The sequence below is a fragment of the Perissodus microlepis genome, chromosome 7, assembly GCF_051167445.1.
Source record: "Perissodus microlepis isolate ML-2025 ecotype Zambia chromosome 7, ASM5116744v1, whole genome shotgun sequence".
Classification (NCBI taxonomy): domain Eukaryota; kingdom Metazoa; phylum Chordata; class Actinopteri; order Cichliformes; family Cichlidae; genus Perissodus; species Perissodus microlepis.
The window spans coordinates 23,235,354-23,262,615 of NC_140467.1; the positions used below are offsets into that span (position 1 = coordinate 23,235,354).

General features: G+C 38.5%; 3 protein-coding genes across 5 annotated transcripts in view; 1 reads left to right on the forward strand and 2 right to left on the reverse strand.

Annotated features, from left to right (window-relative positions):
• Nucleotides 1–360: 360 nt before the first annotated feature.
• Nucleotides 361–8,119, forward strand: cep41 (centrosomal protein 41). Of its 2 annotated transcripts, none has more exons than XM_084934250.1 (11): nt 361–490; nt 805–868; nt 971–1,018; nt 3,235–3,296; nt 3,552–3,621; nt 3,714–3,858; nt 5,520–5,686; nt 5,770–5,837; nt 5,948–6,062; nt 6,423–6,638; nt 6,986–8,119. In XM_084934250.1, exons 1-11 carry the CDS (start codon nt 458–460, stop codon nt 7,102–7,104), a joined length of 1,107 nt encoding a protein of 368 aa, XP_084790376.1. In that variant the 5' UTR covers nt 361–457; the 3' UTR covers nt 7,105–8,119. The 2 variants fall into 2 exon arrangements, with proteins under 2 accessions (XP_084790376.1, XP_084790377.1); XM_084934251.1 differs by having other exon boundaries at nt 3,714–3,843.
• A 3,376-nt stretch (nt 8,120–11,495) lies between these two features.
• Nucleotides 11,496–27,262, reverse strand: part of LOC146383093 (carboxypeptidase A1-like) — a 21,468-nt gene continuing 5,701 nt past the window's right edge. Inside the window, exons 1-11 of one of the 2 annotated variants that reach the window (XM_084934252.1) lie at nt 21,851–22,007; nt 21,175–21,256; nt 20,864–20,998; nt 20,650–20,757; nt 16,771–16,872; nt 16,380–16,481; nt 16,142–16,252; nt 14,128–14,218; nt 12,305–12,501; nt 12,064–12,148; nt 11,496–11,802 (exon numbers count right to left, since the gene is read on the reverse strand). In XM_084934252.1, the coding sequence (XP_084790378.1) occupies nt 11,615–11,802; nt 12,064–12,148; nt 12,305–12,501; nt 14,128–14,218; nt 16,142–16,252; nt 16,380–16,481; nt 16,771–16,872; nt 20,650–20,757; nt 20,864–20,998; nt 21,175–21,256; nt 21,851–21,927 (1,278 nt within the window). In that variant the 5' untranslated portion in view covers nt 21,928–22,007 and the 3' untranslated portion in view covers nt 11,496–11,614. Of the gene's footprint in view, nt 11,803–12,063; nt 12,149–12,304; nt 12,502–14,127; nt 14,219–16,141; nt 16,253–16,379; nt 16,482–16,770; nt 16,873–20,649; nt 20,758–20,863; nt 20,999–21,174; nt 21,257–21,850; nt 22,008–27,262 lie in introns of those variants that run through there. The other variant, XM_084934253.1, reaches the window with a different exon arrangement.
• Nucleotides 22,117–27,262, reverse strand: part of LOC146383094 (carboxypeptidase A1-like) — a 5,891-nt gene continuing 745 nt past the window's right edge. Inside the window, exons 2-11 of the mRNA XM_084934254.1 lie at nt 26,832–26,913; nt 26,514–26,648; nt 26,318–26,419; nt 25,267–25,368; nt 24,992–25,093; nt 24,755–24,865; nt 24,411–24,501; nt 24,044–24,243; nt 23,833–23,917; nt 22,117–23,391 (exon numbers count right to left, since the gene is read on the reverse strand). Of these exons, the coding sequence (XP_084790380.1) occupies nt 23,204–23,391; nt 23,833–23,917; nt 24,044–24,243; nt 24,411–24,501; nt 24,755–24,865; nt 24,992–25,093; nt 25,267–25,368; nt 26,318–26,419; nt 26,514–26,648; nt 26,832–26,913 (1,198 nt within the window). The 3' untranslated portion in view covers nt 22,117–23,203. The remainder of the gene's footprint in view (nt 23,392–23,832; nt 23,918–24,043; nt 24,244–24,410; nt 24,502–24,754; nt 24,866–24,991; nt 25,094–25,266; nt 25,369–26,317; nt 26,420–26,513; nt 26,649–26,831; nt 26,914–27,262) is intronic.

Genomic DNA, 27,262 nt, shown 5'->3' on the forward strand with positions numbered 1-27,262 from the left:
AATACAGAAAAATCACTCAAAGTGAACAAAATAGTATTGCTATTATTACTGAATCATTCTATTCAAACTCTGGTGTCCTATTAAGGATTTAAGGGCTTACTGTTATTTCAAGGTCAATAAAGTGTCGTACAAATATAAAAAACGAGCATAGCATATTGTGTTAAACAACAAAGAGGAAAGACTGCGTAAAAATATCGGGTAGAACATACCAAATTCACAAACCACGGAAATATTCTGCAAACTGTAATTGTGTTGCGCTTTTAACCTAAAAAAACGAGACCCGAACGCGCCATGACATGGGTGGAGCGTCTTTGGCTGCTAAGCAACTAGCCAAACCACTATGTCTACAGAGCGCCAGAGTATAACCTTACCTGATTGGTCCGGGAAAAAACATTGACGAATCAAAACTGAGATTGTTAACCTTGAAACTGGACTTTTGATATTGCGGTTTAAAAAGATGTCGCTGAATCGGAGCATCGGCAACGCAGAGGTAACGTTGGGGAAGAAAAACAGCACTAGTTATTTTATTTACACGCTAAGTGGCATTACTGCACTGTCGAAAAATTCATTAACTTAATGCGGCTACAGCATGAGCAACAAAAACTAATGTAGCCCTTCCAAAGAGGTAGCTAGTCGGCTATATTGGTGTCAGTGTTACCATATCAACGGTAGTGCACCTGTTAAAATGACAGCATTAGCTAGATTACTCACTACTATTGAAAAGGTGCTCTTTATTCTAGACTGTACGATTTGCGTTTAAGCTATCACAGCTAACGCTAACGTGTCGTTCTTTTCTCCCTGCAGTACATGAAGAAAAAGATACCGAAAAACGCAAAGTATGAGCATGTGAAAACGAGGCTTGACACAGGTACATGTGCAAGATTTACGTGACTGTGTAGCTTATTTTGACACACAGTTTGAATGCTCTTTAACTTCCTTATACATGTTAATGTCACGGTTTATTTCCCAGGATGTAGTCTCACGAAGTATATGGAAAGACTGGAGGAGATTAAAAAAAGTGAGTAACCTGTCTTTAAGAATTTCGTGCTTGCAGTATCCTTATAAGCGTTCTCATAACAGCAGTGTGCATCAATATTAAAAGCACTCTGAATGATTCCATATGTGATCCTTTTGACTGCAAACCATGAAAACAAGCATCCATGCAAAAGCCTTTCTGGACAAACAAACACCCAATAAAAGAACAACAAAAAGGTATTAAACGCGGATCATTAATGCTCTGATACATTTATCTGGCTTCTTAATGACTACCAGTCACTCTCAGTCCTAAAACTTACATATCAGTGTTCCTGCACACAAGTACTCTGCACGCCAACACCCTCATGGACTGAGGTGTGCACCTGCTTACTCCACTGGGCCTAAGTGAAACACAAAACATCTGTTCCTCCAGGCAGCTGGTCATAATAGTACAAAATCCCTGTTTAATGTACCGCCCCCTTGTGCCACCTCCCACACAGCTGCATCAAAAATAACAGCTCTCTTAGGAGATAACCAACTATACTTATTCCTTACTCTTTTATTTTCTATAACCGAGATCTATACTTTATCTTTCTCACCAGTTACAATAAAAATCGATTCTTTTTACAGTTTCAGTGTCTTCCTAAAAGATACTTGACAATGGCAACATTTTTGACCCAAGTAGTACAAAACAGTTGTTCTGCCCACTGGTCTGCTAGCCTGCTACTTTTGACTATTGGTCATGTAACATCAGTTCAGCCTTCTGGCAACTTACAAATGAGGTATTTTCTTTATAAAGTGAAAACGTGGCTCAAATAAAACACCTTGGCAGAACTCTAAGATCCATGCACTTTCCTTAAGTGCACAAGACCTGTTTACTGTACATTCAAGGCAAGATTTCCCAACCTGGCACTCCCAATTTCTTAATGATCAATGGGTGTCTCCTTGCTCTCTGTGTACTGTCAAAAGGTAAGAGTGAGCTGCTAACCTATTGATATATCCCAGTTTAATAAATCAAATTTGTGGACAGTGATTTTTTTTCCTTCTGATTTCTCAGGGATAAGAGACACTGATCCCTCCATTCTCTGAAGCAGATTGTACCACTGTTCACATTTTTTCCTCTGCGGGACTGAACCCAGTCTTAAGGGACATACTGGCAAGGTGCCAGCAAGGGTCTTTTGTCAGAGTGTGAATTACTGAGGTCTGAATGGTAATAATACCAGCATTAGCTGCACTGATAAAAACAGGCTGAGCAGTTTGATTTGAGCACTGGGGTGGTAGCTTTAGTGGTAAGGTAGAATAGGAACAGACACGTTAGAGTTGTGGCTCTGGCTATGTCCACACTAATGCGTTTTTTCATTTGAAAACGCATCATTTTCTCTCCGTTTTGGCTTCCCATCCACACTGAGATGGCGTTTTTGCTGAAGGAAAATGCAGCATTTTGAAAACGCTCTCGAAAACGCATACATTTGAAGACGGTGCTTTCGCGTCACAGCAAAAACGAAGACTTTTTGAAAACGATGACACATTTTAGTCATGTGATGCAGTCATGTGGCCAATTAAACTAAGATAGCGGAGGGCAGATGTTTTGTTTGCTCTCAATTTTGACAGCCCTATTAAACATTAATATCAGTCTGTACATGCTCCAGATAGCTTTTCTTCAAATTCTTTAACTCTCACTCGCTTTTACAACTTTGTACTTTTGTGTTACGCACAGCAACAACTCCACCTCATTGTTAGTTCATTGAAAAAAACTTGGTGCTTTTCCTCAACATTTTGCCGGAACATTTCAAAGAGCCGCAAAGTAAATAAATGACAAACAGAAATGAGGCAGGCTGAATTGTCTTGTGTTTCACGCATGCGCAATACTGGAACGTAGGCGTTTTCGGCCATTTCAATGTGGATGCACAACTCTGTGAAAATGACTGAAAACGCTAGTGTGGATGCGGGGCGTTTTCAGACGAAAACGCCGTTTTCAAATCTATCCGGGCTAGTGTGGACGTAGCCTCTGTGGAGCAATGGAAGGGGATAAAGAAATACAGGACCTGATAGACCCAGGTGAATTTGATCTACTAAGGCTGCACGCAGTGGCTAACTATTATACTCTTTGGTTCACACTTATCAATTACATTAGACTTCACAGGAAGCATTTACGTTCATCTTCAAGGGTTATTCAAAGAAAGCAGCTATCATCAAGACTGATGGTTTTCAGCGTTGCATATATATTAGATTCATGCATTTGTTTTCTTTCCATTTAAGATTACAGGTATCGAAAAGATGAAATCTTCAAACGATTAAAAGTGACAACATTTGCACAACTGGTAAGCATGAAAATTGACTTTTTCCAGAACTGTAACATTCTGTAAGTTTGGTGTTGCAATCAGTGGAAAGTCTACCAACCAACTTGATCCTGGTGATAGATGGTGATTAAACAAATGGCTCTCTGTTTATTGATATTTCTTCTTTTATTTTCCACAAGCTTCAGGATGTGTATTTCTTTTGTTACACTTTCATTTATAATTTTGTTTAAAAAATTTTCTTCTCCTTTATCTTCAAAATGTTCTTTTCCACACCAGATACTGCAGGTGGCCTCTGTTTCCGACCTGAATGAAAATGAGAAAGATAGTGAATCTCACAGTCCAGAAGGTAATAGTTGCAGTCAGAATTACTTGTTCACTTAGCATGACTTACTGACAGTAGCTGACAGTGTATTGTAATGTATGGTTATTGATTTGTAGATGGTCTGCGGTTGGAGTCTGGAGGAGACTCAGAGTTCGCGTCTGAACACACCAATGGCTCTTTGCTGACATCAGTCCTGCCAGACTGTCAGGAGACAGGAGACGACAATGAAGTCTGCTACACTGCTAGGTCAACTCTTCTAAGGTCATTTACAGCACTCCATAAACCTTTACAGAGTATACCATACTATTTGTATTTGGACAGACAAACTTTATTATGACAACATTTACTATTATTATTACTGTTTATATTAAAATGTATCCTAAGGCAACAGTAAATATCATTATTGTATTTCCTTTTTAAAGATTTTGAAACTTTCTCGATGCAGTATCTGACTTCTATATGAAGTCAATTTTCTTTTTCCAGGAGTCTAATTTGTATTTGCAACTGCACTAGCAGATAGATCAGATCTGGATGGGTATTACATTGTGAGTTCACCCATTTCAAGATGTCTTTTGATGTCTACCCACATGTATTTCATGGTTAATAGATGGCTTATAAAGTCTTGAGAATTGAACTTTCTATGGTGGCCTTGAGAGGTCAAATGGACTGCAACAAAACATTGAAAAAGCACACAAAACACAACATAAGTTGAATAAAACACAACGGAAGTAGAAAAAAAAATAGCAAAAGTTGAATGAAACAACAGAAATAAAAAGAAAAATGCGTCGGAAGCTAAAACATTCCAAAATAAAACTGATGTGTTTCTGGGGACACAATAAGGTGACGGATGAGATACAGAAATAGCAGAAACAAAAACATGCAAAGGATTGCACTGACACATTTTTTTTTTAAAGTGATAGGTTTGTTGTCCTTTGATGCCTCCATTTTAAGTGATTTTCAAGTGATTTAAATATTGACTTATGTCGTTGTTTACATTTTCCACAACATCCTAAATTTTTCTTCTGGGAAGTGTTTTGTAGAACGATACAAAGAGAGTTTGTTGACAGCCAACCTGCGTTACATTATCAGCCTCTGTCACACCCAGCACATAACAATCGCTACATTAACCCCAAGCACACCTGAAACTTACACCCAATGTTCATTATCTGTTTACATACAACATGCTTTTTGCACCTAAGGGCATCTGTTTGTCCAAAAACCCTACATCCCTGTTTATTTCACACCTAATGACCTCCCTCACTCTGTTCTTAGCATCCCATACTCTCCAATTATCATCATTATCATCATCGTGCACTTTAAATAGGAATCCCACAGGTGTAATTCTATCAGTGGCCTCTCTGAAGGGGACAGACTGCCATTGTAATGGGAGCCCTTTGGAGCATACGTCACCCTGTGCTTGGGGACAGATGGAGACAGAAATAAGGGCAGCACTGGGTTAAACTTGTGATGCGCTGTTTGACAAACTCTCATTAGGCCTTCTGTCCTTTATGAGACAAAGTGACTACTCTACTATATTGACTCAACACTGCTGTCACCAGGCTTTTATAGTCATATGTCAGGAGAAGTTAAATGAGTGGAAATGATTTGTAGCCCGTGTTAGACTAAAATTAACTGTAGAGGGTGTCGGGTGGGTGAACTGGGTGAATCACATCAGGAAAAAAGTATAGTGTCAGTATCAGGTTTTAGTCTTTGCCTCAGTGTACAGATAATAATGTGCTCTGTCCACACAATATATACCTTCGATCTTACAATTAAATTATCCGTTATTTTCATATGTTGGATACTCAGTTCTTTAGCATCCCTGAGTTATAAATGTGACAGTTGCCAGACTCAGAAAAACTACAATATAAAATGCAAGAAGCTGCAGACAGTCTGAGGCTCTCCAATCTTTGACCTTTCAGTGTCATTAGTGGTGTGGGAGAGCTGAATATAGACAGGAACAATCAAAAGATGGCAAGTGAGTTGGTGTCCAGCCCAGAGCCAACTGACAGGCCCTACACCGATTGCCCCTACCTGCTGCTGGATGTGAGAGATCGTGACGAGTATGACTGCTGCCACATCATTAGCGGTAGGTAAACATGAAGCTGGATCATTGAACTCCTTGTACAAAAAAATGACATTTTTAATTTCAGTTGTCTGTCTTTCATGCAGCACACAGTTTTCCCATTGCCATGCTATCTCGGACAATGAACCCCTACACCAAAGAAGTGCTGGAATACGTATCCTTTTATAGTCACATCACAAATTCGGCAGCTGTTAATCTTTCATGTTACAAATGTGAATAGCAACACTTAACTACTGACTGTACCTTAACCCACCAGCGGTGTAGAAAAATGCCCCAGGGAAGATCATCATTGTATATGATGAGGATGAGAGAATAGCTAGCCAGACAGCTACCACCATGTGTGAACGAGGGTTTGAGAATCTGTTTATGCTCAGTGGAGGTAAGCTCTAATATCACTGGAGCCTTTTAAAGTACTTTCTCTAGAAGTAATCTGTTTCATAGTGAACATGTGACATGTGTCCAGGTGTGAACCTGCCAAGCATATATGTTTTCCAGACTGTGGCCAAAATGCACCGTCGCCCCTTTCTGCAGCAGCTCTGGGATGTAAACACTAACGTCTACAATTATTAAAAATAAGTTCTGTAAAAATTTGGAGGACACAAAATCAGTTCATCTGCTGCAGAAAAAGGGCGTTGGATTTATGTTCATTTTAATTCAAAATTATAATCAAAATCAGTGAGTTTAAGCTTGTCCTGTTAGTTTGACCAAGCCTTTGTCTTCATGTGTCTTGCCTTGCCAGGTCTCAGAGTAATCGCTCAGAAATTTCCAAGCGGTATGACAACAGGCTCCATCCCCGCCTCATGCCTGTCCTCTCCTACGTCATCAAAAGGGAAAAAATGCAATGCGTCACAGCATCCAGCACGGGCAGCAGAGAAGAGGTGGCGGTTCACATCAGACGAGCTGGCCAAGATCCAGGAACAGCTGGAGGAAATACTCATCCCCAGTAACTCTAACAGTAAGAAGACACTGTTAAAGATTTAAAATCCAACTGGAAATACAATTTGTAGAACACAGCAGTTGGCAGCCACTTGCTGCATTTCCAGAATTTTCTCCTTTTAAACTATTAAAACAACGGTCTTTGTTCCTGTATTACGGTATTTAAAACCTTATGTCCCATATGCAGTATTTTATATTTCATAGACTACTGCGGTTGAAGCTAAATACTTATTTGATTGTTCCAGTTGTTGTTGTTGTTGTTGTTATTAATATCATTATTATTATTATCATTATTATTAACAATAAAAATAATAGTATTACCATATTGCTTCCATAAAGTAATGCTATGGCCCATGTTTACTGCAGGTCGAATGTCCAGCCGAATGTCAACCAGCAGTGCCCGATCTACTGCATCAAGTCATCACAGTTCGTCTACAAGTGGTAGAGGCAGTGCGCGAGTTCAGAGCAGTAGATCCTGGAAATAACCCCACTCCTTTCTTAACCACAGATGTTAACAAATATACCTCTAAATAAGAGTCCATGTCTTTCAGTTAAATCTAGCATTCAGCTGGATCCAGTATCATTTGTGGAAGAAACTAAATAACTAAATAAAAATTCAGCTTTGCTCCAGAATTTTCTCTGAATGCTAACATTTCCCTTAAATATATTTCTGTATGTTGGAAATGTCATGCTAATCACTTTACAACCAGCACACTAGTAAGACGTTCACATCTGGATAGTTGTGTGACTCTGCATATGAAAAATATGTTAGGAACAACACAGATGTTTTATTTGAGACTCTGAATGGTTTCCAATTGATTTCTTAACAGTGCTTCAAAGTGAACCTGAGATCAAAGGACTTTTCTCACACTTATAACACTATTCATCAGTTTTCACCAGCTAATAAATCTGCACAAATAAATCTGTGCATGGTCTGGTCATATTTTGGTATTTCGGCTGGAGCCAGGAAAAGAAATGAATGTTAATATGACATGAAGCATATGCTGGAAATCTCTTTATGAAATGAAGTGTAATGTATTGCACAAGTGATGTTATAGAGTTTAATCCAGTTTGTTAGGTTTTGAAAAATTGTGCTGTATTTTTGTAACTTTTGTCTTTCTATTATGACAGTTCACCAACAGTCTTTAACTGCAGTTTCAGCATTTTAGTGTATTTTTTTAATCTAAAGTACTGTGAAATGTTCACATTGTGTGATTAATGGAAACCTTCACACTGACATGCATGACACAGATCAGTCACTAAAGAAAATATATAAATGAACGTGTTTGACGTGGCCAGAGCATATTTATTACAAGCATTGTCTACATCTTAAGAGCAATATTGCGATTTGTGGCCTGTTGTTTGCATGTTAGTGACTTTACATGTGCTTTCCCTGTCAAGTGCATTTTTTCTAACCATCTTTTCACCATCTGTCTTAAATTGTTTACATGATTTTATTTGTAATGAATATCAAATAAAGGGTAAAATGGTTTTCCTGTATCTTTTTTGTTTGTTTTATTTGACCCACCACCTACTTTCACATAGGTACTTCTGTGGTTTCATCTGAGATGCATAAAATTACCTTTTGTATTTAAAATGTCACATACATTACATATACTAGTGCAGTGGTGAATGTTTATATTAAATATGGCCAAATGGCAATGACAACAAGGTTCAAACGAGTCTTATTCCACACAGACAATAATGCATTCTTCACTTCAGCTTAATGCAATGTGTTCTTCTTGTGAATCTTCATGATGCCGGTGATTTCAGTGTTTGATATGACCATTTCAGGCACATGTCTGAACTTGAGCATAGTTTCTATTTGCAGCTGGTAGCCAATAACAAACAAAAGAAGTGATCCCACAGGTCCTACCTTGTAGGAATCCCTTGGGTAGAGCCTCGAGGGCAAGCATTAGGTGCTTGGGCCTTGGCCCGTGGGGACTGGCCGAGCTCAGCCTGAAGAAGCTACTTGGGTCAGTCCTGCTGTGAGTCAACTACCCCAGAAGAGTGGACATAGGGGATCAGTGATTTGTGAATGGGGCGGCAGTCAGAGGTGGAAGTCCTGGGCCTCTGATCCCCGGTTTCCAAAATTGGCATGTGGCACATGGAACATCACCTCATACAACTAGCCTAGGTGACGTATTCTATTTTAACCTCGGGATTTCCAGGCCATACTCCTCACCGATGTTTCTGTATACTATGCTAACCACTTGGCTAAGGTGCCTCATATATGTCCTGCCTGCTAGCATCTTGCACCCTGCTGTTATGTGTTAAATTGTGTCCGGGCCGTTGTTGCACACCCTGCACCCGGGGTCTTGGCCGATGTGGTAGAGCACAGACTCTATTCATCTTGTGCTTAGAGTTTGTTGCTGTGCTGCTATGATTAGTGCCTCTGTGTTGTCTTTCAGTCCAGCTTTGTCCAGCCACTGGTAGGAATTCTGGATTTCAGCCACTCCTCCTATCTGACAGTGGTGCATACCGTGCAGGGTATGTACTCCTATCTGACGGTATTTTTGTGCCAAAAACTCTGACCAAGTAAAGATGATTATTTCTGTCTGAAATTGCAAAATGTGAACATGACCTTGCAAATATTAATTGCGATCATATTACATCAATAGATAATTTGGATCTGTGTTGTTATTCCACGATGACGTTTTGAGTGAAATAACAACTAAATATATACAAACAAAAAACATCAAATGCAAGCAAAGGGAGACAGCTTTACCATGGTTGAATAGTGAAGTACACAAACTTAAACAGAAATAAGATTTTGCTTTAAAAACAGCATTGACTACCGAAATCAACACTGATCACATGATATATAAAAGCCTGAGAAATAAAGTAGTCCTGAACTTATGTAAAGCTAAAGCTTTATATTGCACTGCTCTTATAGAAAAAGCTAAAGATCATAATATTTCACTTTGGAATCACTTAAATAAGTTAATAAATAGATCATTGAGTCGGAAGGAAATTAAGGAAATAAATTTAAATGGTACAGTTATTACAGATAAAGGTTGTTTCATTAAAAGATACAGGAATTTACTGACATTTACAGCTTGAAAATTTGTCAGTTAGAAATAGAAGATGAAAATGAATGGAAAGAGGTATTAATTACTCCAGTTTTTAAAGGAGAGGACAATGATTTGATATGCAACTATGATCCAATTTCCATACTTCCTGTTCCGTCGAAGGTACTTGAGAAAAGTGTCGCTACATACAGTTGATCAATTAGAGACTAAGCGACATCTTCATCCAATGTAGCTTGGTTTTAGACTAAAATGTTCTACAGAAACTTTAAATTTCCACTTTCTTGAAAATATTAAATAATTTTTAGATGATGACAGTGTTGTGGGGGCAGCGTTTCTTGACCTAAAAAGGCATCTGACACTGTCAGCTATGACATACTTTTCTCTTAATTGTTTTTAATTTGATTTATCAAAACAAGCAGTTTATTGGATTGTGTAATATCATCACACAGGATAGCAGTGTTTGAAGGTTGACCATGAAATGTCATCTTTGTTGGGAAATAAAATGGGTCTTCTCCAAGGATCACTCCTGCGCCCACTGGGGTGGGATTGTACTACTAGAAGGCAACATTGCAGACACTGAGGGGAGCTACAAGTATCTGGGAATCCCACAGGCAAATAGGAACACTAAAGCAGCCATTGGGAAAGCTGCATCCACCAAATACCTCCAGAGAATAAGGGAAGTCCTGAGGAGTCAGTTGCATGCAAAGAACAAAATCTGGGCAATTAACACCTACACCCTGCTTGTCATCAGGTACTCTGCTGGGATAATAAGCTTGCCAAAGGAGGTGATGAAAGCCACTTACATCAAGACGAGAAAGTCCTTATCATGTATGGAGGGTTTCACCCCAAATCCAGCATCATGAGACGACACTCACTAAGAACTAATGAGTGTCAGAACCACTGTCCAGGATCAGAAAAAAAAAGTACATCAGGAAGTTTGCCACAGCTGACCGTGTGCTTAGTGAACATCACAGGCAGCATAAACCTGAGAAACAAGAGGAGCAAAGGGGGGAACCATCATGGAAGACAGGTCCCTGCACAGTATGTACCACTGTAAGATAGGAGGAATGGCTGAAATCCAGAATTCCTACCAGTGGCTGGACAAAGCTGGACTGAAAGACAACACAGAGGCACTAATTATGGCAGTACAGGAGCAAACTCTATAGCACAAGATGAACAGAGTCTGTGCTCTACCATATCGGCCAAGACCCCGGGTGCAGGGTGTGCAACAATGGCCCAGAGACAGTTCAGCACATAACAGCAGGGTGCAAGATGCTAGCAGGCAGGACATACATGGACCTCCATAACTGGAGGCTGGCATAATATACAGGAACATCTGTGCCAAGTATGCCCTGGAAATCCCAAGGTCAGAATGGGATATACCCCCTAGCGTTGTTGAGAATGACCGAGCTAAGATCCTGTGGAACTTCCAGTTACAGACAAAATGGTGATGGCTAACTAACCGGACATAGTAGCGGTGCACAAATAATCAGCCTTAGTGATAGACTCGAGTTCAAAGGATATGACCATGTGGATTTTCATTTTTTTTCCCCCCTTAATGTTAAACACCTTCATTTAGAAATTGCATTTTGTCTTTATTTGTGTTAACTTTGTCTAATATTTAAATTTGTTTGATGATCTGAAACAATAACGTGTGACAAACATACAAAAAATAGGAAATTGGAAAGGGGGCAAACAGATTTTTTCACACCACTGTAAATGTAAAATGCAGTTTAAAAAAAGGTTCAATAGTGCCTTTAGTAATTGTAAAAAAAAAAGATAAATCTTGCATAAATATTTGTGCAATAGAACCTAAATTAAATCATAATACATGGAAGTACCAATTTCAATGCATGATCATTTATTTCTTTGTAACTTTCACAATGGCTAAAAATCCACTGAATATAACAACAGTGATTTTAGTCTTGAAGATGATGCTTAAGTGGTTATATTTGTACACAGATCAGTATGGGTTCTTGAGGGTGTGATCCATGATGGTCATCAGAGCCAGCCAAGTCTCCTGAGCGGTGGGGATGATCTCAGATGCAGGGAGGAGGAAGCCATAGCGGCCGGTGTCCCTCAGCTCAAAGGTGTACGAGTACTTGATTCCCTGGTTGTAAGCCCAGTCAATGCTCCCACCACTGGCTTGGTCTACAAACAAGCAGTTTTACCGTAAGTAAAAAACAGGGATTTTTTGATAGCTAAGTCACTAGTTTTCAATATCTAATAATTACTTTACAATTAATATCTTTTTGAATTTGATAGCAGTAGAACACAAGTAGTAGTAGTTTTGATTGGTAAGTGTTTTCCTTTCACCAGTCATATTGTAAGACAAAAGTGAGAAAGAAAAAAACATAAATATTCAGTGTGGTCAAACATGTCTCCCTTTTAAGATGTTTTGCAGACACTTACAGATGGCGTTGACGATGCTGCCAAATTTGTAGGAAGTACCATACAGGGACGCCAGATCAGTGACAGCCTTTTGTGCTAGGTTATCCTATATCAAGAGACTTCCATCAAACTTTTTCAAATTAATGTTATACATGTTTACATTACAGGCAAACACAAGGTCTAAGAGGTTAAATGACTGGTACTAGATCCAGTTTGATCATGAAAACATTTTTAAGGTTTTCTTTTCTTTATTTTTTTTTACCAACTCAGTATAGTCCTTGATCGGAGTCCTGGTGTAGCCATAGGGAAACATGAGCAACTGAGAATAGGAGTGGATGGAGATGAAGGCCTTAATGTTGTGAGAGTTCACAAATCTCACAATGGAATTGACCTCAGACTCAGACTGAGCTATGGGTCCACGATAGGTCTGTGAACAGGGGTCGCCACTGGAACCAGGTCCTACACATGATGATAAAACAGAAAAAAAAGAAACTATCTTAAAAACGTCTAAATTTGGGTCACATCCCAAGTTTAATGGGCTTTAAAACCTGGTATAGAATACTCTGCAAAAACACCAAAACTTAGACACATTTTCATCCATTAATAAATTCAGTGCCATTTTCATATTGTAAATTATTTTACAAATATTTTAAAATAAAATACTAAAACAAAGCTGAATATATCAAAAACCAATTGACTAACTAAATAAACGAATAAGTAACTATTCCCCCTGAAAAAAAACCAATGACAATGTCATCTCACATATTTTTCCCACAGTCATGAAGGAATTCAAATACATGCACTTCTTGACTCCTTTCCCTTTACTCTCTGGTCCAGCTCATCCCAAAAAGTTTCATATGGATTCACGTTAGGTGTTTTGTAAGGGCTAGCTCACATGATACAGTGCTGTTTCCTGCTGGTACTTTGGTCATAGAATGGACCGTTCAAAGTCTAAGTTTCCATTGGCCTAATTTTCTTTCTTGTATTTTTAGCTTAAGCAGCACTTGGTTCCCTCAGCTAGGATTTGTTTGCGTGGCATGATTCACAAAAAGAAACTATGGAAACTCCTTATGTGTACTCTAATCTGAGCTGGTCTGTGCTTTTAATTGTAAAATTCTGGCTGATATTGCCAATGAACGTATCCTCTGCAACAGAGGTCAGCCTTATTCCTTTGCCTTTTCCAGGGAGCCCCTCTTCAGAGCCAGTTTCATCATAGCATTCAAATAAGTGATAGGGCTTTACAAAATATATATATATATATATATATATATATATATATATATATATATATATATATATATATATATATTAAAAAAAAATCTGATAAACAATATCTGAAAATCATGTCCTTAAGAAACAGGAAGAAATCAAGCAAAGACCTGACATAGGACATGAGAGATGCACTTGGCCTTTCAGTTCGTAGTTCATTAAAATCTCAGCAGAAATGGTCGAATTGGAAAGGTATATTGAAAACCCATTGAGAAATAGAAGCAGGAATTATTCCTCAAGACTACTTAAAGAAATTGCAAGAAACTTTGGCTAAGAAATGTCATACTGTGTTAAACAGTGATGGCAGTCATACTAAATATTAATCTTTAAGCTGTTTTTACCATATATACTGTATGTCCGCATAGTGTGTGTTCAATAAATCACTGCACCTATTTCCCACTTTCCTACAAAAATATGTTGTAATTTGCTGCAAAGACATTGTTGTTAATCAAAATAAAGAAAAAATTCTATGCATTGTCCAAACATTTACTAGTACTCTATCGTTTACGATACTTCATTATTTGTATAGTGTGTATTTGCTGATAATTTGTACAAAAAGACAAGAAAGACAAAAGTAAGAAATACTTTTTAAAGTCACTTTCTCTTTGTCTGTGGGGTTTTACTAATGTATTGATTTATTTATTTCCATCTTGAGGCTGGAAAACAGATGATGTTACTAAAGTTCAAATTTTTTGAAGAACAATACTGAGGAAGTCAGGAATGCCTCGCTCTGAAATGTATTCACAGTAAAAGTAAAACTGCAATAACCTGTAACATGAAAACATGAATACATGCATATTTAGATAAAAGATATACCTCCAAAACCAGCTTTCCAGTTCCTGTTGGGATCAACACCAACACAAAAGGACCCGGGATTAGGTTTTCTGGTCTTACGCCACATACGGGACTGGAAACATCAAAGCATCCCAATATGTGTGGGTTATTAGTTTAATTGTTAGGTATATTTACGTTAAGCTTTGATTTAACTTTAAATAAACACATCCATTATCCATTCAGTCATCAACTAATATGGTGCAGTGGTTAAGACTGTTGCCTCACACACTCTAAAAAGTAATTCAGAGGCTTAGTAAATATCACTATAAATATAAGTTAGATGAGCCTGATAAAATCTATGAATATCCTTTTAGTAATTATTTGAGTTTGATAAGTTGAAATAAATGTCTAAAATGTTAACTTATATGTTTGTGTTAAATTAAGGTATTCATTTACATTTATCTCAGACAAAAATTCAGTATGTGGTTCACAGAATACCTTCTTTGCATGTACTTAATATTTTTGTTTAAAATTGAATCAAAATATGTGAGAAATAGGTATCTATACTCATCAGTATCTTGTACTAAAATCATTAATTATTCAAATCAATATTATTTATTGTCAGCAACTACAACTGAAAAGTGTAACTAAAACACGATAACGTAGAGTAATTGAGTAACATGAGCCTTTTTCATTGTTTTGTTTTTTAAAATACTCTGAGCTTTTGTGTTTGCTCTCCTGGTTTGCCATTTATCCTTCAAGTATGTAAGGTTTTGAGCTAAAAGGGAAAAGGCTCTTGTCATTTTAGTGCTTATTTATTTCGAATTATTGCCATGTTTATGAAAATTTTCATTTGGAAAAATGTTTAACATGTGGTCATTTTTCATACATGTATTATGAAAAACACAACTACATATTAGTTTGTTTGGTTTTTTAGACTTAGACTACCAGTGAAATACAATAACATTCATATTTGAATGTTAGGGGGTGATCAAGAATCGTCAAGAGATTGTGGCTTGGCAGTTCGTCTTGTAATAGGAAGGTTGCCGGTTCGAGCCCCGGCACCGACAGTCTCGGTCGCCTACTGGTTGCCTACTGGTGGTGGTCAGAGGGCCCAGTGGCGCCAGTGTCCGGCAGCCTCGCCTCTGTCAGTGCGCCCAGGGCAGCTGTAGCTGCAATGTAGCTTGCCATCACCAGTGTGTGAATGTGTGTGTGCGTGACTGAATGATTCACACACAAATTCAGGATGACTGAATGTAGTGTAAAGCGCTTTGGGGTCCATAGGGACTAAGTAAAGCGCTATACAAATACAGGCCATTTACCATATTTAATATTAAGTACAATTTTAATTACTTTCAGTTTACAATATTAAGTAAATGGAACAAAATTTTGGATTAACTGACCATCTCTATTTCAGTTACATTGACCAAGCATGTCAGTGTTATTTACTCAATTTTTTCATGTTTGTGTAACAACTACAATTATTCATTTCAACTTAATATGTTTAAGCTTTAGTTATTCAATTGACCAAGTATATTGACCAGATTTGACTGGTTTCGAATCTACTCAATATTTTTAAGTGTAAAAGTGTTGCCTTAAAAATTTTAAGTAAATGTCAGTGTTAGTTTTTAGAGTGCACCAAGGACATTCCTTGTGTGAACTTTACAGGCAATGCTGTGTGGAATTTGTATGATCTCAACTTTCAACTTTTGCTGCTCCAGTTTCCACCCAAAGACATGTTCATTTGTTTAACTGCAAATTCTAAAATCCTGTATATGTATATGTGGAGTGCGTTAGACAGGCAATACAGTAGCTGAGTCCCTCATGAATGACTGAGGATATTACATCTTCTGATAGTACAGAGTTAGAGTTAGGGTTAGAATCATTGTGATGTCCTGGACTTTACAGGGTTTAAACAGCTAGTTTTTGTTTGTTTGTTTGTTTCTTCTAATTATTATTTTTTTTATAGAAGATAATATTGTAAAAATGTAACAAATTCATGTCAGTCCCTGAAAATGAAACTATGATGTGAAAGGTCTAACTATGACAGACTCACATTGGTGTGGGTGAAGGCGTAGCCATCAGGGTTGGTCACAATCTCCAGAAAGATGTCCATCCGATTGAGGACTGCGGTGAGTTTAGGGTCACGTCCAAAATCAGTCACAATCTAACAATAAAAATCAAAAGGACACAATTTTGAGTGTAATCAGTTAGCTGTTGGAACTGGAAGAGACAGAGAAGACCAAACAACAACAAAAAAATTATTGATGCTAATAGCCAGACTGCCAAAACACCTTCTGGGCAAACCATAGTCCGCTGGCCTGGGTGACCCATTCTCTTGAGTGGATTCCAGTATCAATCCAGATGGCAGGGCGGTTGGTTCCACCAGTGCTGAACTAAAACATGGGAAAGGAAAGCATGAGGTCCGTCCATCCATCCATGCACCCAGCTAGCCATTCAATTCAGTTCAATTCCATTTATATTTATATACTGCCAAAAAACATCGACAGCAACCTCAAGGCGCTTTATATTATAAGGTAAATGCCCTACAATAATAATCCATCCATTTCTAAAGGCTAATAAATTTAAAGGTACTTGTTGTAATTACAGGGTGTTTGTTCTTTTTAAAGAGCATGCATTCATTGCCATGATGTTCATTCAGTTCTTTTTCAATAGCAGGTTTACCTTGAGCACATTAAGGGGACGGTCCTCATAGCTCTGACCAATCACTATCTTGCTCACCAAGTTGGGGTTCTCAGCCACCAGCATGTCCTGAAAGGAGTAGATCTGAAAGACAAGTGAAGTCTTAATAGATAAGCATCAGGTAATTGTTATACAGTGGTCCCTTGTTTATCGCGGGAGATACGTTCTAAAATGACCCGCGAATGATAGGTGAAACCCGCGAAGTAGCCAACTTTATTATTATTATTATTATTTTATTTTATTTTTTACATTTATTAGATGTTTTAAGGCTGTAAAACATGTCACTAGACACTTTATACGCTTTTCTCAGACAGGCGTGAACATTTTCACACTTTTCTCTCCTGTTTAAATACTCTCAAAGTTCAAACCTTCATAGAAAAATAAGTCCAGTATTATAGAATGAAACCAAAGATCAAACGCTGTTTCCAGGTCCAGAACATGGGAATAGAGCAGCTGCGAGAGAATTCAATATTAATGAGTCAATGGTACGGAAGTGGAGGAAGCAAGAACAATGAGTTGAGTAAAGTTTGACTTATCTCACTGTTTGGTTTTGCTCAATGGGCCTTATAATCCGGTGCGCCTTATGGTCCTTCCTTTAGCATGTTCATAAGTCCAACTTTTTGTGCGATGGTTAGCATCTTCCTCTGTCTTTTGGGTGCTACCGCAGGCAGTGGCGTGTCTAGAAAATATTTGTTGGGGGGGCCAGGTAGGGGCACAGATTTGGAGAAGGGTGGCAGATGTAATTCGCAGATAATGTTAAAAACAATTCTACCAACCGTTAACCATGATTCAATAACCCTGTAAACCTAATAACCGAATGCGCTTTTAACTCTTATTAGAATGAGATTTTAACCACTACGGTGCAAAGTTTTTAGATACTGCGTTGATAAAGTACAAGAGATACAATCAGTCAGTGTTTATTCAGCAGTCAAGGACATCAATATTTGCATAGTATTTTTACTGACATGTAGTGCACATATGTTTTGGGCAAAAACATTTTTGAATATTAAAATACGAACATTTTTAACATACAATTGGCAAATTAGCCAATGCCAATGCAAAACCAATGCCTGTTAAAAAAAAAGAAGATAATCTTCTCACAAACTGGTGTTTGATTTTGAAACAGGAAAAAAGTGGGGAAACAAATGAAAAGACTAACATTTGAATAAAACCTGAAAGCAAGTAAATACTTTATATGCTGCCTTATGGTAAACTTTGGTAATATTGATGTATAAAGAACAACACTGGCTGATGATGAAATACAGTCAGCTGGCATGGTGACACTGCCAGTATTAACCTGCAGGGCTGGACTGGGACAAAAATTGGGCATTTTCACTACAGACCGGCCCACCAGGTATTAAAGCCATAAAGCCTTTGAATGAAAACAAATGCTGTTGTGACAGTGATGTACAGTCTTTTTGGTATATGTATGATTTCTATACATTTTACGTCAGATAAAAACTTTGTTCGCAAGATTCAGATAATTATTTAATAAAAGCTAAATATTTGAATTGAGAATAAAAAAGAAAAGTATTTCTTTGTGCCCCCCTCTCCCTGTTAATGCCCTACCTGGCCCCCTGGCAACACTTTGCTAGATCCGCCCCTGCACAGTTACCAGCTGTCAGCTACTTAGAAAAAGATCCTGGTGTTATTTGTCTCTCAGAAACAGTTCATAACTTTCCTTCAACTCATTCATGTCACCTAAAAGGTAAACCTGTTTCTCCATCACTGTTCAGCTCTGATGATTCAGTAAGGACATCTCCTGGTTTCATCTTCATGTTTCTCTCTCACCACATATCCAAACCGACATCATGACCAGCAGCTTTACAGCTGTGGCTCCAGCAAACATCAGCTGATAGTAGAAATTAATATTAAATCAGTTCTAACAACAGCTGATCAAGCTTAAACGTGCTGCTGTTGTTTAGCGCGACATCCGCTGGTTTCCTGTTTCTGGCGCAAAGTGGGCGATAAACAAACAAGAGAGACGATCAGCTGATCATTGATCAGTTTCATGATTGAAGTAGCAATAGAAGAGGGAGGGGGGGAGATAAGAGAAGAGGCAGCTGTAAAGACAGAATAACTCCAGCTTTGTGTCTTTTTCCATTCTAGCTAAAGTACGGGACAAACTGTGTCTCTTCTCAGCTCAATACGAAACGCGTAATGTTTTCTCTGAATGAGGGACCATTCCATTTTTTAAGGAGCTGTTGGCAACTCTACTAACTAACCTTATGAATAAAATAAAGTTCACTATCAGTAACATCATAGCAACCGAACAGCTGTATAGAAACTCGTCATGCTAGCTCACGCAGTATGAGGTATTGTAACTGACTGTAAAAAGTCAGCACAACGAAAATAAACTGCACCTAAACTTGGTTTATATCTGACCCAGATAGACTGCAGGTCATAACTTCTTACCTGAAGTTCAGTTCACCTGACACTTGGACCGGCGGCCACCTCGGGTCTCTCCTCCTGCCTCCCCTTCCCTCATCCACCTGTTGCCTCTGTGGAAGCTCCGCCATAGCTACCACCAAACAACTGAGTTATTTTTACACATCGGCCAGCATCTGGCCAATCCACCACCTCTCATTGTTCATGCCGTTACAAAAAAAATAAATAAATAGGTCATCAGCCCACCATGCAAATGTCCGATGGCTAGTCCAGCTATGTTAACTTGTCAATCTTTCGCCGAAAAAATGTTTTCTGCGGTGCCGTCTTTCGTGCTTGGCTCTCCCACTTTTGCTAACATGATGCTCATAGTGCAGAAGCCGGTGCTGCATTCACTTACCCTCGGATATCTGAGCTTCACTGTGAAACCATAATCGTACATTTGATATTTCATTAAATTTTATTGTTTTAGCTTCGGGGTGGCACCTGGGGTGGCCAGTCTGGTTGGGGGGGTGGCCTGTGCCCCCCCAGGCCACCCCGCTGGACACGCCACTGACCGCAGGTGCCTTTCACCGTGCAAAACGTTTCGTCGACAGTGTTGTGTTTGTTGGGGAGAAAACTTACAAACATACAGTACAGCACTTCAGAGTCACACTGCTAGCGATCGAAGATTTATGTAAATTTGACCTAGCTGAACGCATTCTGTACTGTACAGGAGACACGGCACGGAGGAGACTGATTGACAATGGTCTACAGCCGATCAGGACACAGAACCCATTGCACTGTAAAAACAAAACAAAAACAAAAGCATGCAAAATTGCACAAAAAATCCGCGAAACAGCGAGGCCGCGAAAAGTGAACCGCGTTGTAGCGAGGGACCACTGTACATAGCTCAGCACTCAGACTCCACTCTGTGACTTTATGTGGTCTTTCACTTTGTGGCTGAGTTGCTATGCGTCCTAAATGCTTCCTCTTTACAATATTATCACTTATCACAACAGAGAATATCTAGGAGGAAAGACATTTTACAAACTCACAAATGTTTTGAAGGCAGACTGCACAGCTAGGCACTTGATTTAACACACTGGTGACAGTTGGAATGAAAACGCCTGAATTCAACTATTGAGCGAAATGACCAAATATTTTTGTCCATATAGTGTATATGTTGAGAAAAATATGGTAAACATAAGTGAGTAACAAAGTTATTTGCAAGTCTGAAAAAGTCATACTACAATAATAAGCAGTTAACGTCACCTTTTCAAAAATCACTGGGCTCCAATTCCTGTTATTCTCAGACATAGTATCAATTAAGAATATATTGCATATGTTATTGTATATAACCAAGAAAAAAAACCAATACTCATCACCTTTAGTGCCAAGACTAAGGTCAAAATCCTTTTTAAAAAGTTGCTGTCTCAAAATATTTGTAATTATCCTTTTACTTTTTACTTATGAAAAGGAAAAGTGTTTGCTGACCTCACTGAGGTTGTGGTAGCTAGAAAAGTCAAAGTTATCAGTGTTTCTGGGCTCAGGGACACGGGCTGAAGCAGACTCCATTGCTTTTTGCTCCTCATCCAGCAACACCTGCAGGACAGTAGCATAGTTATATGACCTCTATCAGAGAGGTACTCTCAATCTCAAATCCAGGTGCATGACTTAGTCCAGGTTGATTCCAGGTGTCATACGCTACCTGCAAGTCTTTAATCATGGTGGAGAACTGTATATCGTAGGCCTTCAGGTAACGTTTGACCATCTTTAATAGATGTACTGGAACTCTGATATCCACAGGAAAGCCCACATCACTCACTTCCCTCCAGATGTCAAGCTGAAAGAACAAACAGTCATTATTCCCCAAACTGAGTTGAATTGCAATCAGTTTATTAGAAAAAAAGGTTCGGCATAAAAAAAAAAGGCGTGTCATGTGACATAACTGAATCTGTTCTTTCCATTTAAATTTTTTTTAGATTTGTCTTGACAGTGATGTCATGGGTGATAAATAACCTCCAGCTCTATCATGTTGTGCAGGTCCTTGATGAGAGACAGATGGCCATCACTCTTTGGAATGAGTCGAAGGACCTGATGCCTGCAAAAAGAGAACCACACTGTTTTACCGTTTTTTACTCAACTCAAGCATTTGCTAAGAAATTGGTACAGAGAGGGTGAATAATGGTTTCTCAAGCTTGGTGGGTGCTGCTTCTTCAAAAGTTGAACTGTGAGAAATTGTCGTTTGTTGTTGTTGTTGCTGCTGTTAGTGTTTTCCAATGTCCTAGGCTCTTTCAAGCTGCCCTTTTTGTATGAAAGGTGCTCTTAAAATAAAACTATACTACTTTGAATGGGAATTCATGACTTCCCAGTGTTCAGCTGATTGCATTAGGTTATCAAAGGGAAAGCATTACACTTTAAATAATTAAAATGTACAAATATACATGTAATATAGCTACAGTACTCTATTAAAGTTTTCAAACGCAAAAATTGCACAAGTGTACCCAGGACATATGTTGCTGTTATAAATGCAGTGACTAGTCAGGGTGGTTTAAATCAAAAAATGTTGCTGTCATTATTTTTTAACACGTCCTTACTTTACTTCTAATGCTCACAGCTTTTACACATTGCCATGTATACAGCTGACTTTCACCCTACTCCAACAGCAGCAAGAGGTTCGGGCTGGCCCACTTACCCATTAAACGTTTCTTTTCCAAGAACAGCCACAAAGAGCACAGCGAATGCGAGGAGCTTCCTCATCGTGGCCAGCATTGTGCGACCAGTTCAGGGTTTAACACCATCTTTTTAAGTGTGCAGGGTCATGTGATCAAGCCACAGCTTTGTTGAAGTTCATGGTTATACATGTTTATCTTTGGCTGACTCACAAGAACGATTGCACCATGGATTTTGACACAGTGAAGTTCTGACCAGTTTGAAAAAAAGGGAAGATTACTCTGTTGCTTTTTTCATTTTATTTTGTTACAGACAGCTTGTGACGTACTACATGGATTATGTGGAAGTCAATCATTATTGATTAATCTGTGGATAAATCAATCATTAATCAGCATCCTGAAATTGCTCATATGTACATCTGAAAAAAAAAATATCTGACATATCTGACAAGCTAGACCCCAAGATAAGCTTTTTCAGTAGAAAGCTATCTAGCTATACAATTAACTAAATAATTAACAGAAAGATCTGCATTCTTTTTAAAGGCCTCTTCATTGCATTTACATGTGGAACAATTTGCAAATCAATCAATAGATTTTTGTTACATGTTTCATAATTATTGTTGTTGCTTTAATAGAATTTATCAAGGGGATAAATGTATTTAAATGCTTTCTTTCATGTGTCAGAATATATTAACAGACGGCATTCACGGGCCTGCCATAAAAAAGCAACAGTTTTCGTAGTTCAGAATTTGAAAATATTCTGTCTAGAGCTCAAAATGTAAATAAACTGCTGACCACAAAAGTTCCTGTATATGTCTAATGTTTCATCTTCCTTTTTGCGATGATCACGGTGGCGCTGCAGTTTTGTGTGAGTGGCATAAAGTGCATGAAATACTCTTGTGTATGGGTTGGATGGTGGTGTGTGGTGGTGTCTCAGCTGCAGAGGGAGAGGTGGAGTGGAAGGTTCGGGGGGCAGTGGAGAGCCTGGCTGGCACAGGTGGGATATGTTTTCTAATTCTGCCTCTCCTATTTATGCAGTAGTGCCCTGGGACCAAGGCGATACAGTATGCTGAGCAGCTGGCAATGATGCTGCAGCTACGCTTTGCAACGTCTGAAAAGTCACATTGAGAAAAATAATAAAAGAAGCACGCAACCCAGCACACAGTGTTGGGACTCTCCTGAGGCCTGAATGTGCTACAGTGCAAGCAGGATCACAAAGAAAGTCAGCTTTGATTTTGGATTGTGTTTATTTGTCTTGTGGTTTCAAGAAAGTTTGAACAGCCCTCGATCGTGATGGGTTTGAATTACTCTTAGGATGGAAAAAAGGGCGCACATTTCCCAAATGTAGGATTTCCACTTTTATACACGCACACAGATCAGTATGGGTTCTTGGAGGTGTGATCCATGATGGACATCAGAGCCAGCCAAGTCTCCTGAGCGTTGGGGATGATCTCAGATGCAGGAAGGAGGAAGCCATAGCGACCCTTATCCCTCAGCTCAAAGGTGTAGGAGTACTTGATGCCCTGTTCGTAGGTCCAGTCAATGGTGCTACCACTGGCTTGGTCTAAAATTAAAACAGGCATTGTTAAAACAATGAAACGGTACTGTAAAAAAAAAAAAAGAAAGAAAAAACGGAGATCCTGAAAAAGCTTTTAATTTCAAGGCAATAATGTTTAAATAAAAAAAAACCTTGCACCAGTTGTACATTTAATTTTAGCACAGTTTATACTTATGCATGAGTGGTGGTTGGTTGGTTCATAAACACCAAAAAACTGTCTGAAGTACAGACCTGTGTCGTTTTACTTTTATAAAAATGGCTACAATTTAAAGCAAGTTTGAGATCCCTGCCACAATTTTTTTGTATACACTATTTAATATCACTATATTTGCATTTGAAGAAATTAAAGTTATAGGAAAAGAAGAGAAATATTCATATATCTGGTCATTATTAGGCAAAATAATGTAAAAGAAGTCTGTACTGGTAAGCAGTGTTGCTTAAACTTACAGATAGTATCAATGATGCTGCCGTATGTGTATTTGGTACCATACAGGGAGGTTAGATCACTGATGGCCTTTTGAGCCACCTTGTGCTGTAGAAAGAATATTATCATACTTTTTAATAAGGACTTTTGACAGAGCCCAAAGAAGATATAAGAACTATCATAAAAATAAGAATTCTAAAGAAAGAAGTTAAATCAGAAAGATCTTTTTTATACCAGTTCTGCCGCGTCATTGGCAGGAGTTCTTTTGTAGCCATAGGGATACATGAGCATCTGAGAGTAGGAATGGATGGACATGAAGGCCTTGATGTTGCCATGAGACTTCACGAAGTCCACAATAGACTTGACCTCAGACTCAGAGTGTGCACTGGGTCCACGATAGGTTTCTGAGCAGGGGCTGCTGCTGGCACCAGGTTCTATTTATTAATATAAAGAAAACCAGACAAACAGACACTGTGGTAAAGCATTAGAATGTAAAAATATGAAAGACATAAGCAATACACACACACATATGATCATTATTACCTCATACAGTGGCTGTTAGAGGCTTTAAATACAAGTGAATGGCAGGGGAAAATATTACCTCCAAAACCAGCATCCCAGTTCCTATTGGGATCAACTCCCACACAAGAAGAACCAGGATTGGGCTTCCTGGTCTTACGCCACATACGATTCTGAAACAGTAATGTTAGTCTTTGCTTAAAGAAAGATATTTTATTCTATATGACTCTCAAAATTTTATTCATTGTGCAAAACCGACTAAATACACCATTACTAATTCATCTGTATCATCTTGTCAGCTTAAGCTAATTGGGATAAGCCCTGAAAAAAATGTTTAAAAGTAAAATGAAGGTTATAAACAGACATTTGGTTGTACAGCAAATTACTCTAAAACAAATCAGACAGTAGACAATATGAAAGACTCACATTGCTGTGGGTGAAGGCGTATCCATCAGGGTTGGTGGCAATCTCCAGGAAGATGTCCATTTGACTGAGGATTGCAGTGAGGGCGGGATCCGTTCCATAATCAGTCACAATCTAATGACAGAAAAGCAGAGGACACAATATTCAGTGCAACCTGTAAGTTGTGAGAAGCGGCAGAGACACAGACAAAAGCAACAAATGTTAATAATATTATTAAAGAAAATGAAAAAAAAAACCCACCTTCTTAGCAAACCATAGCCCGCTGGCCTGAGTGACCCACTCTCTGGAGTGGATTCCAGTGTCGATCCAGATGGCAGGACGGTTGGTTCCACCAATGCTGAACTACAAGACAGGAAAGGAAAGTAGCAAACTTCACTACAAATAAAAAATGAAGAGCAGCATGAGAGTGAAAACTCTTGCCAGAAGAGTATAGGAGGTTTTGCCTTTTTTTAATTTTAATGTTCGTTCAGCTCTATTGTGCAGTTGTAGTTTTGCTTGTTTTTTTTTTTTTTTACCTTGAGCACATTAAGAGGACGGCCTTCGTAGCTCTGCCCAATCACTATCTTGCTGACAAAGTTGGGATTCTCAGCCACCAGCATGTCCTGGAAGCTGTAGATCTGAATGAAAGACACAATAATGCATAAGCATCAGTTGAGTGCGACATGATTCTGTACCACTGTCTGGCCTCAAATGTCATGGGGATTGCAACATGATGTAGATCAATAGGGAACTGCTAAATGCTAGGATTGCTATTAACATTCAGTTTAAATGTCACTGAAATATTGAGCACCTAATTTCCAGTGTTGGCACATTACACACTGTACATAGCCCCATACTTTTAGAAATAAATGTCCTTTGTTGTTCTTCAAAAATGTAATTGACATTGTTCACATGAACAGATAGAGTACAAGTAAGTTCCTCCCACAGTGATTGGTGCAGTAGTTAGTACTGTCGCTGCACAGCAATAAGGTTCTTGCTTTGAACCCCAACTGGGGTGTTTGCACGGCCTCCCTATAGATATTCTCGATATGCTCTCTATATGTTAGGTAAATTGATGATTCTAAATTGGCCATGAATGAGAGGTACAATGGTTCTTAAAATGTATAAGGCATTGTATTAATGCATGGTTAAATGTGGCTTGTAATCTTAAATACTCTCAGTGGTCTCTAAGACCAGAGAATTGCTATAAAAATGCAAGTCCATTTCCTTGCCCTTCCTTGTCAGTCATGCCACTCACTAGCAAAAACACTGCACTGTGATAGAATGAAGCATCAGGTTAAGCTGCTTAGCCAAAGATGATAGCTTTTAATCAGAGAAAAGGAGATACTGGTAATAGTGTGTGAAGCATCAGAAAGAAAAATGTCACAGCTGAGGGATCCTGACACTCAGTATGCCCAAAGCGTTCATGTAGCTATATTTTATTACAAATTTAGCACATTTGAAAAAACTTTCAAAGAGTTTATTTGCTTTTTCGTACTGCTTTGCATGGGTTAGTGAAAGAAAATACACAGTTGGCTACAATCTATTCACTGGATAACAGTAGCCAGAGGAGTTTTGTGTACTTACCTCTTCAAGGGTGTGGTAGTTAGCGAAGTCGAAACTATCAGTGTTTTTGGGCTGAGGTACACGAGCAGCAGCCATCTCCTTCTGCTCCTTATCCAGAATCATCTGCAGTACAATGATAGATTTTATAATATTAGAGTTACTGAGCAAAACTATTAACAGAAAAAACTCCAGGGTGTATTCGGATCTTATAAGCAACCTGGAGGTCTTCAATCATGGCGGAGTAGTCAATGTTCTGTGTCTCAAGGTAATCTTTGACTGACTTCAAGACATGGAAGGGAACTCTGACATCCACGGGATTAGACACAGTAGTCACCCCCCTCCAAAAATCCAGCTGAAAGAACAAAAATATATTAACCAAAGCATATAAAAGAAGTTTCTACTCAATTTAGAAAATAGAGCTATTAAGGCATTTTTAAAAATTTGTGGTTTTGTTTGTTTTCTTCTTTCTTCTTCTTTTTAAAGTTTATTTTAAACAGTGGTGGCTGGTGATGTCATTTAGTGGCTGATAAATTACCTCGAACTCCATCATTTCCTCCAGATCCTTGATATGAGACAGCTGGACTTCATCCTTGGGAACAATTCGAAGCACTTTGTGCCTGCAAACAGCAAACAGCTAAGTTTTACAGCCTTCTACTCAGCGTATCTTGCTTGTGCAGAAAAAAGTCATTTATTGTGAAACCAGAGTTATCAGTTTAGGTATCTCAACCAGTTCTCATCGGCAGGCATCAACTGGATGCAGGAACAGTCCAGGTTTTCTAGGCACTGCATATTAGCTATTTCACATACTATGTATATATACTATGTAAAACTGCAAGCAAATTTAGATTTTAGGGTTTTATTCATGCTGTAGCAACAGAGGGGTGTCGGATAAATTACATACATACAGCACTATTTTAAATAACAGGAAGTGAGAAGCCTTAAGCTTCATAAAGTTGGAAGTTATAA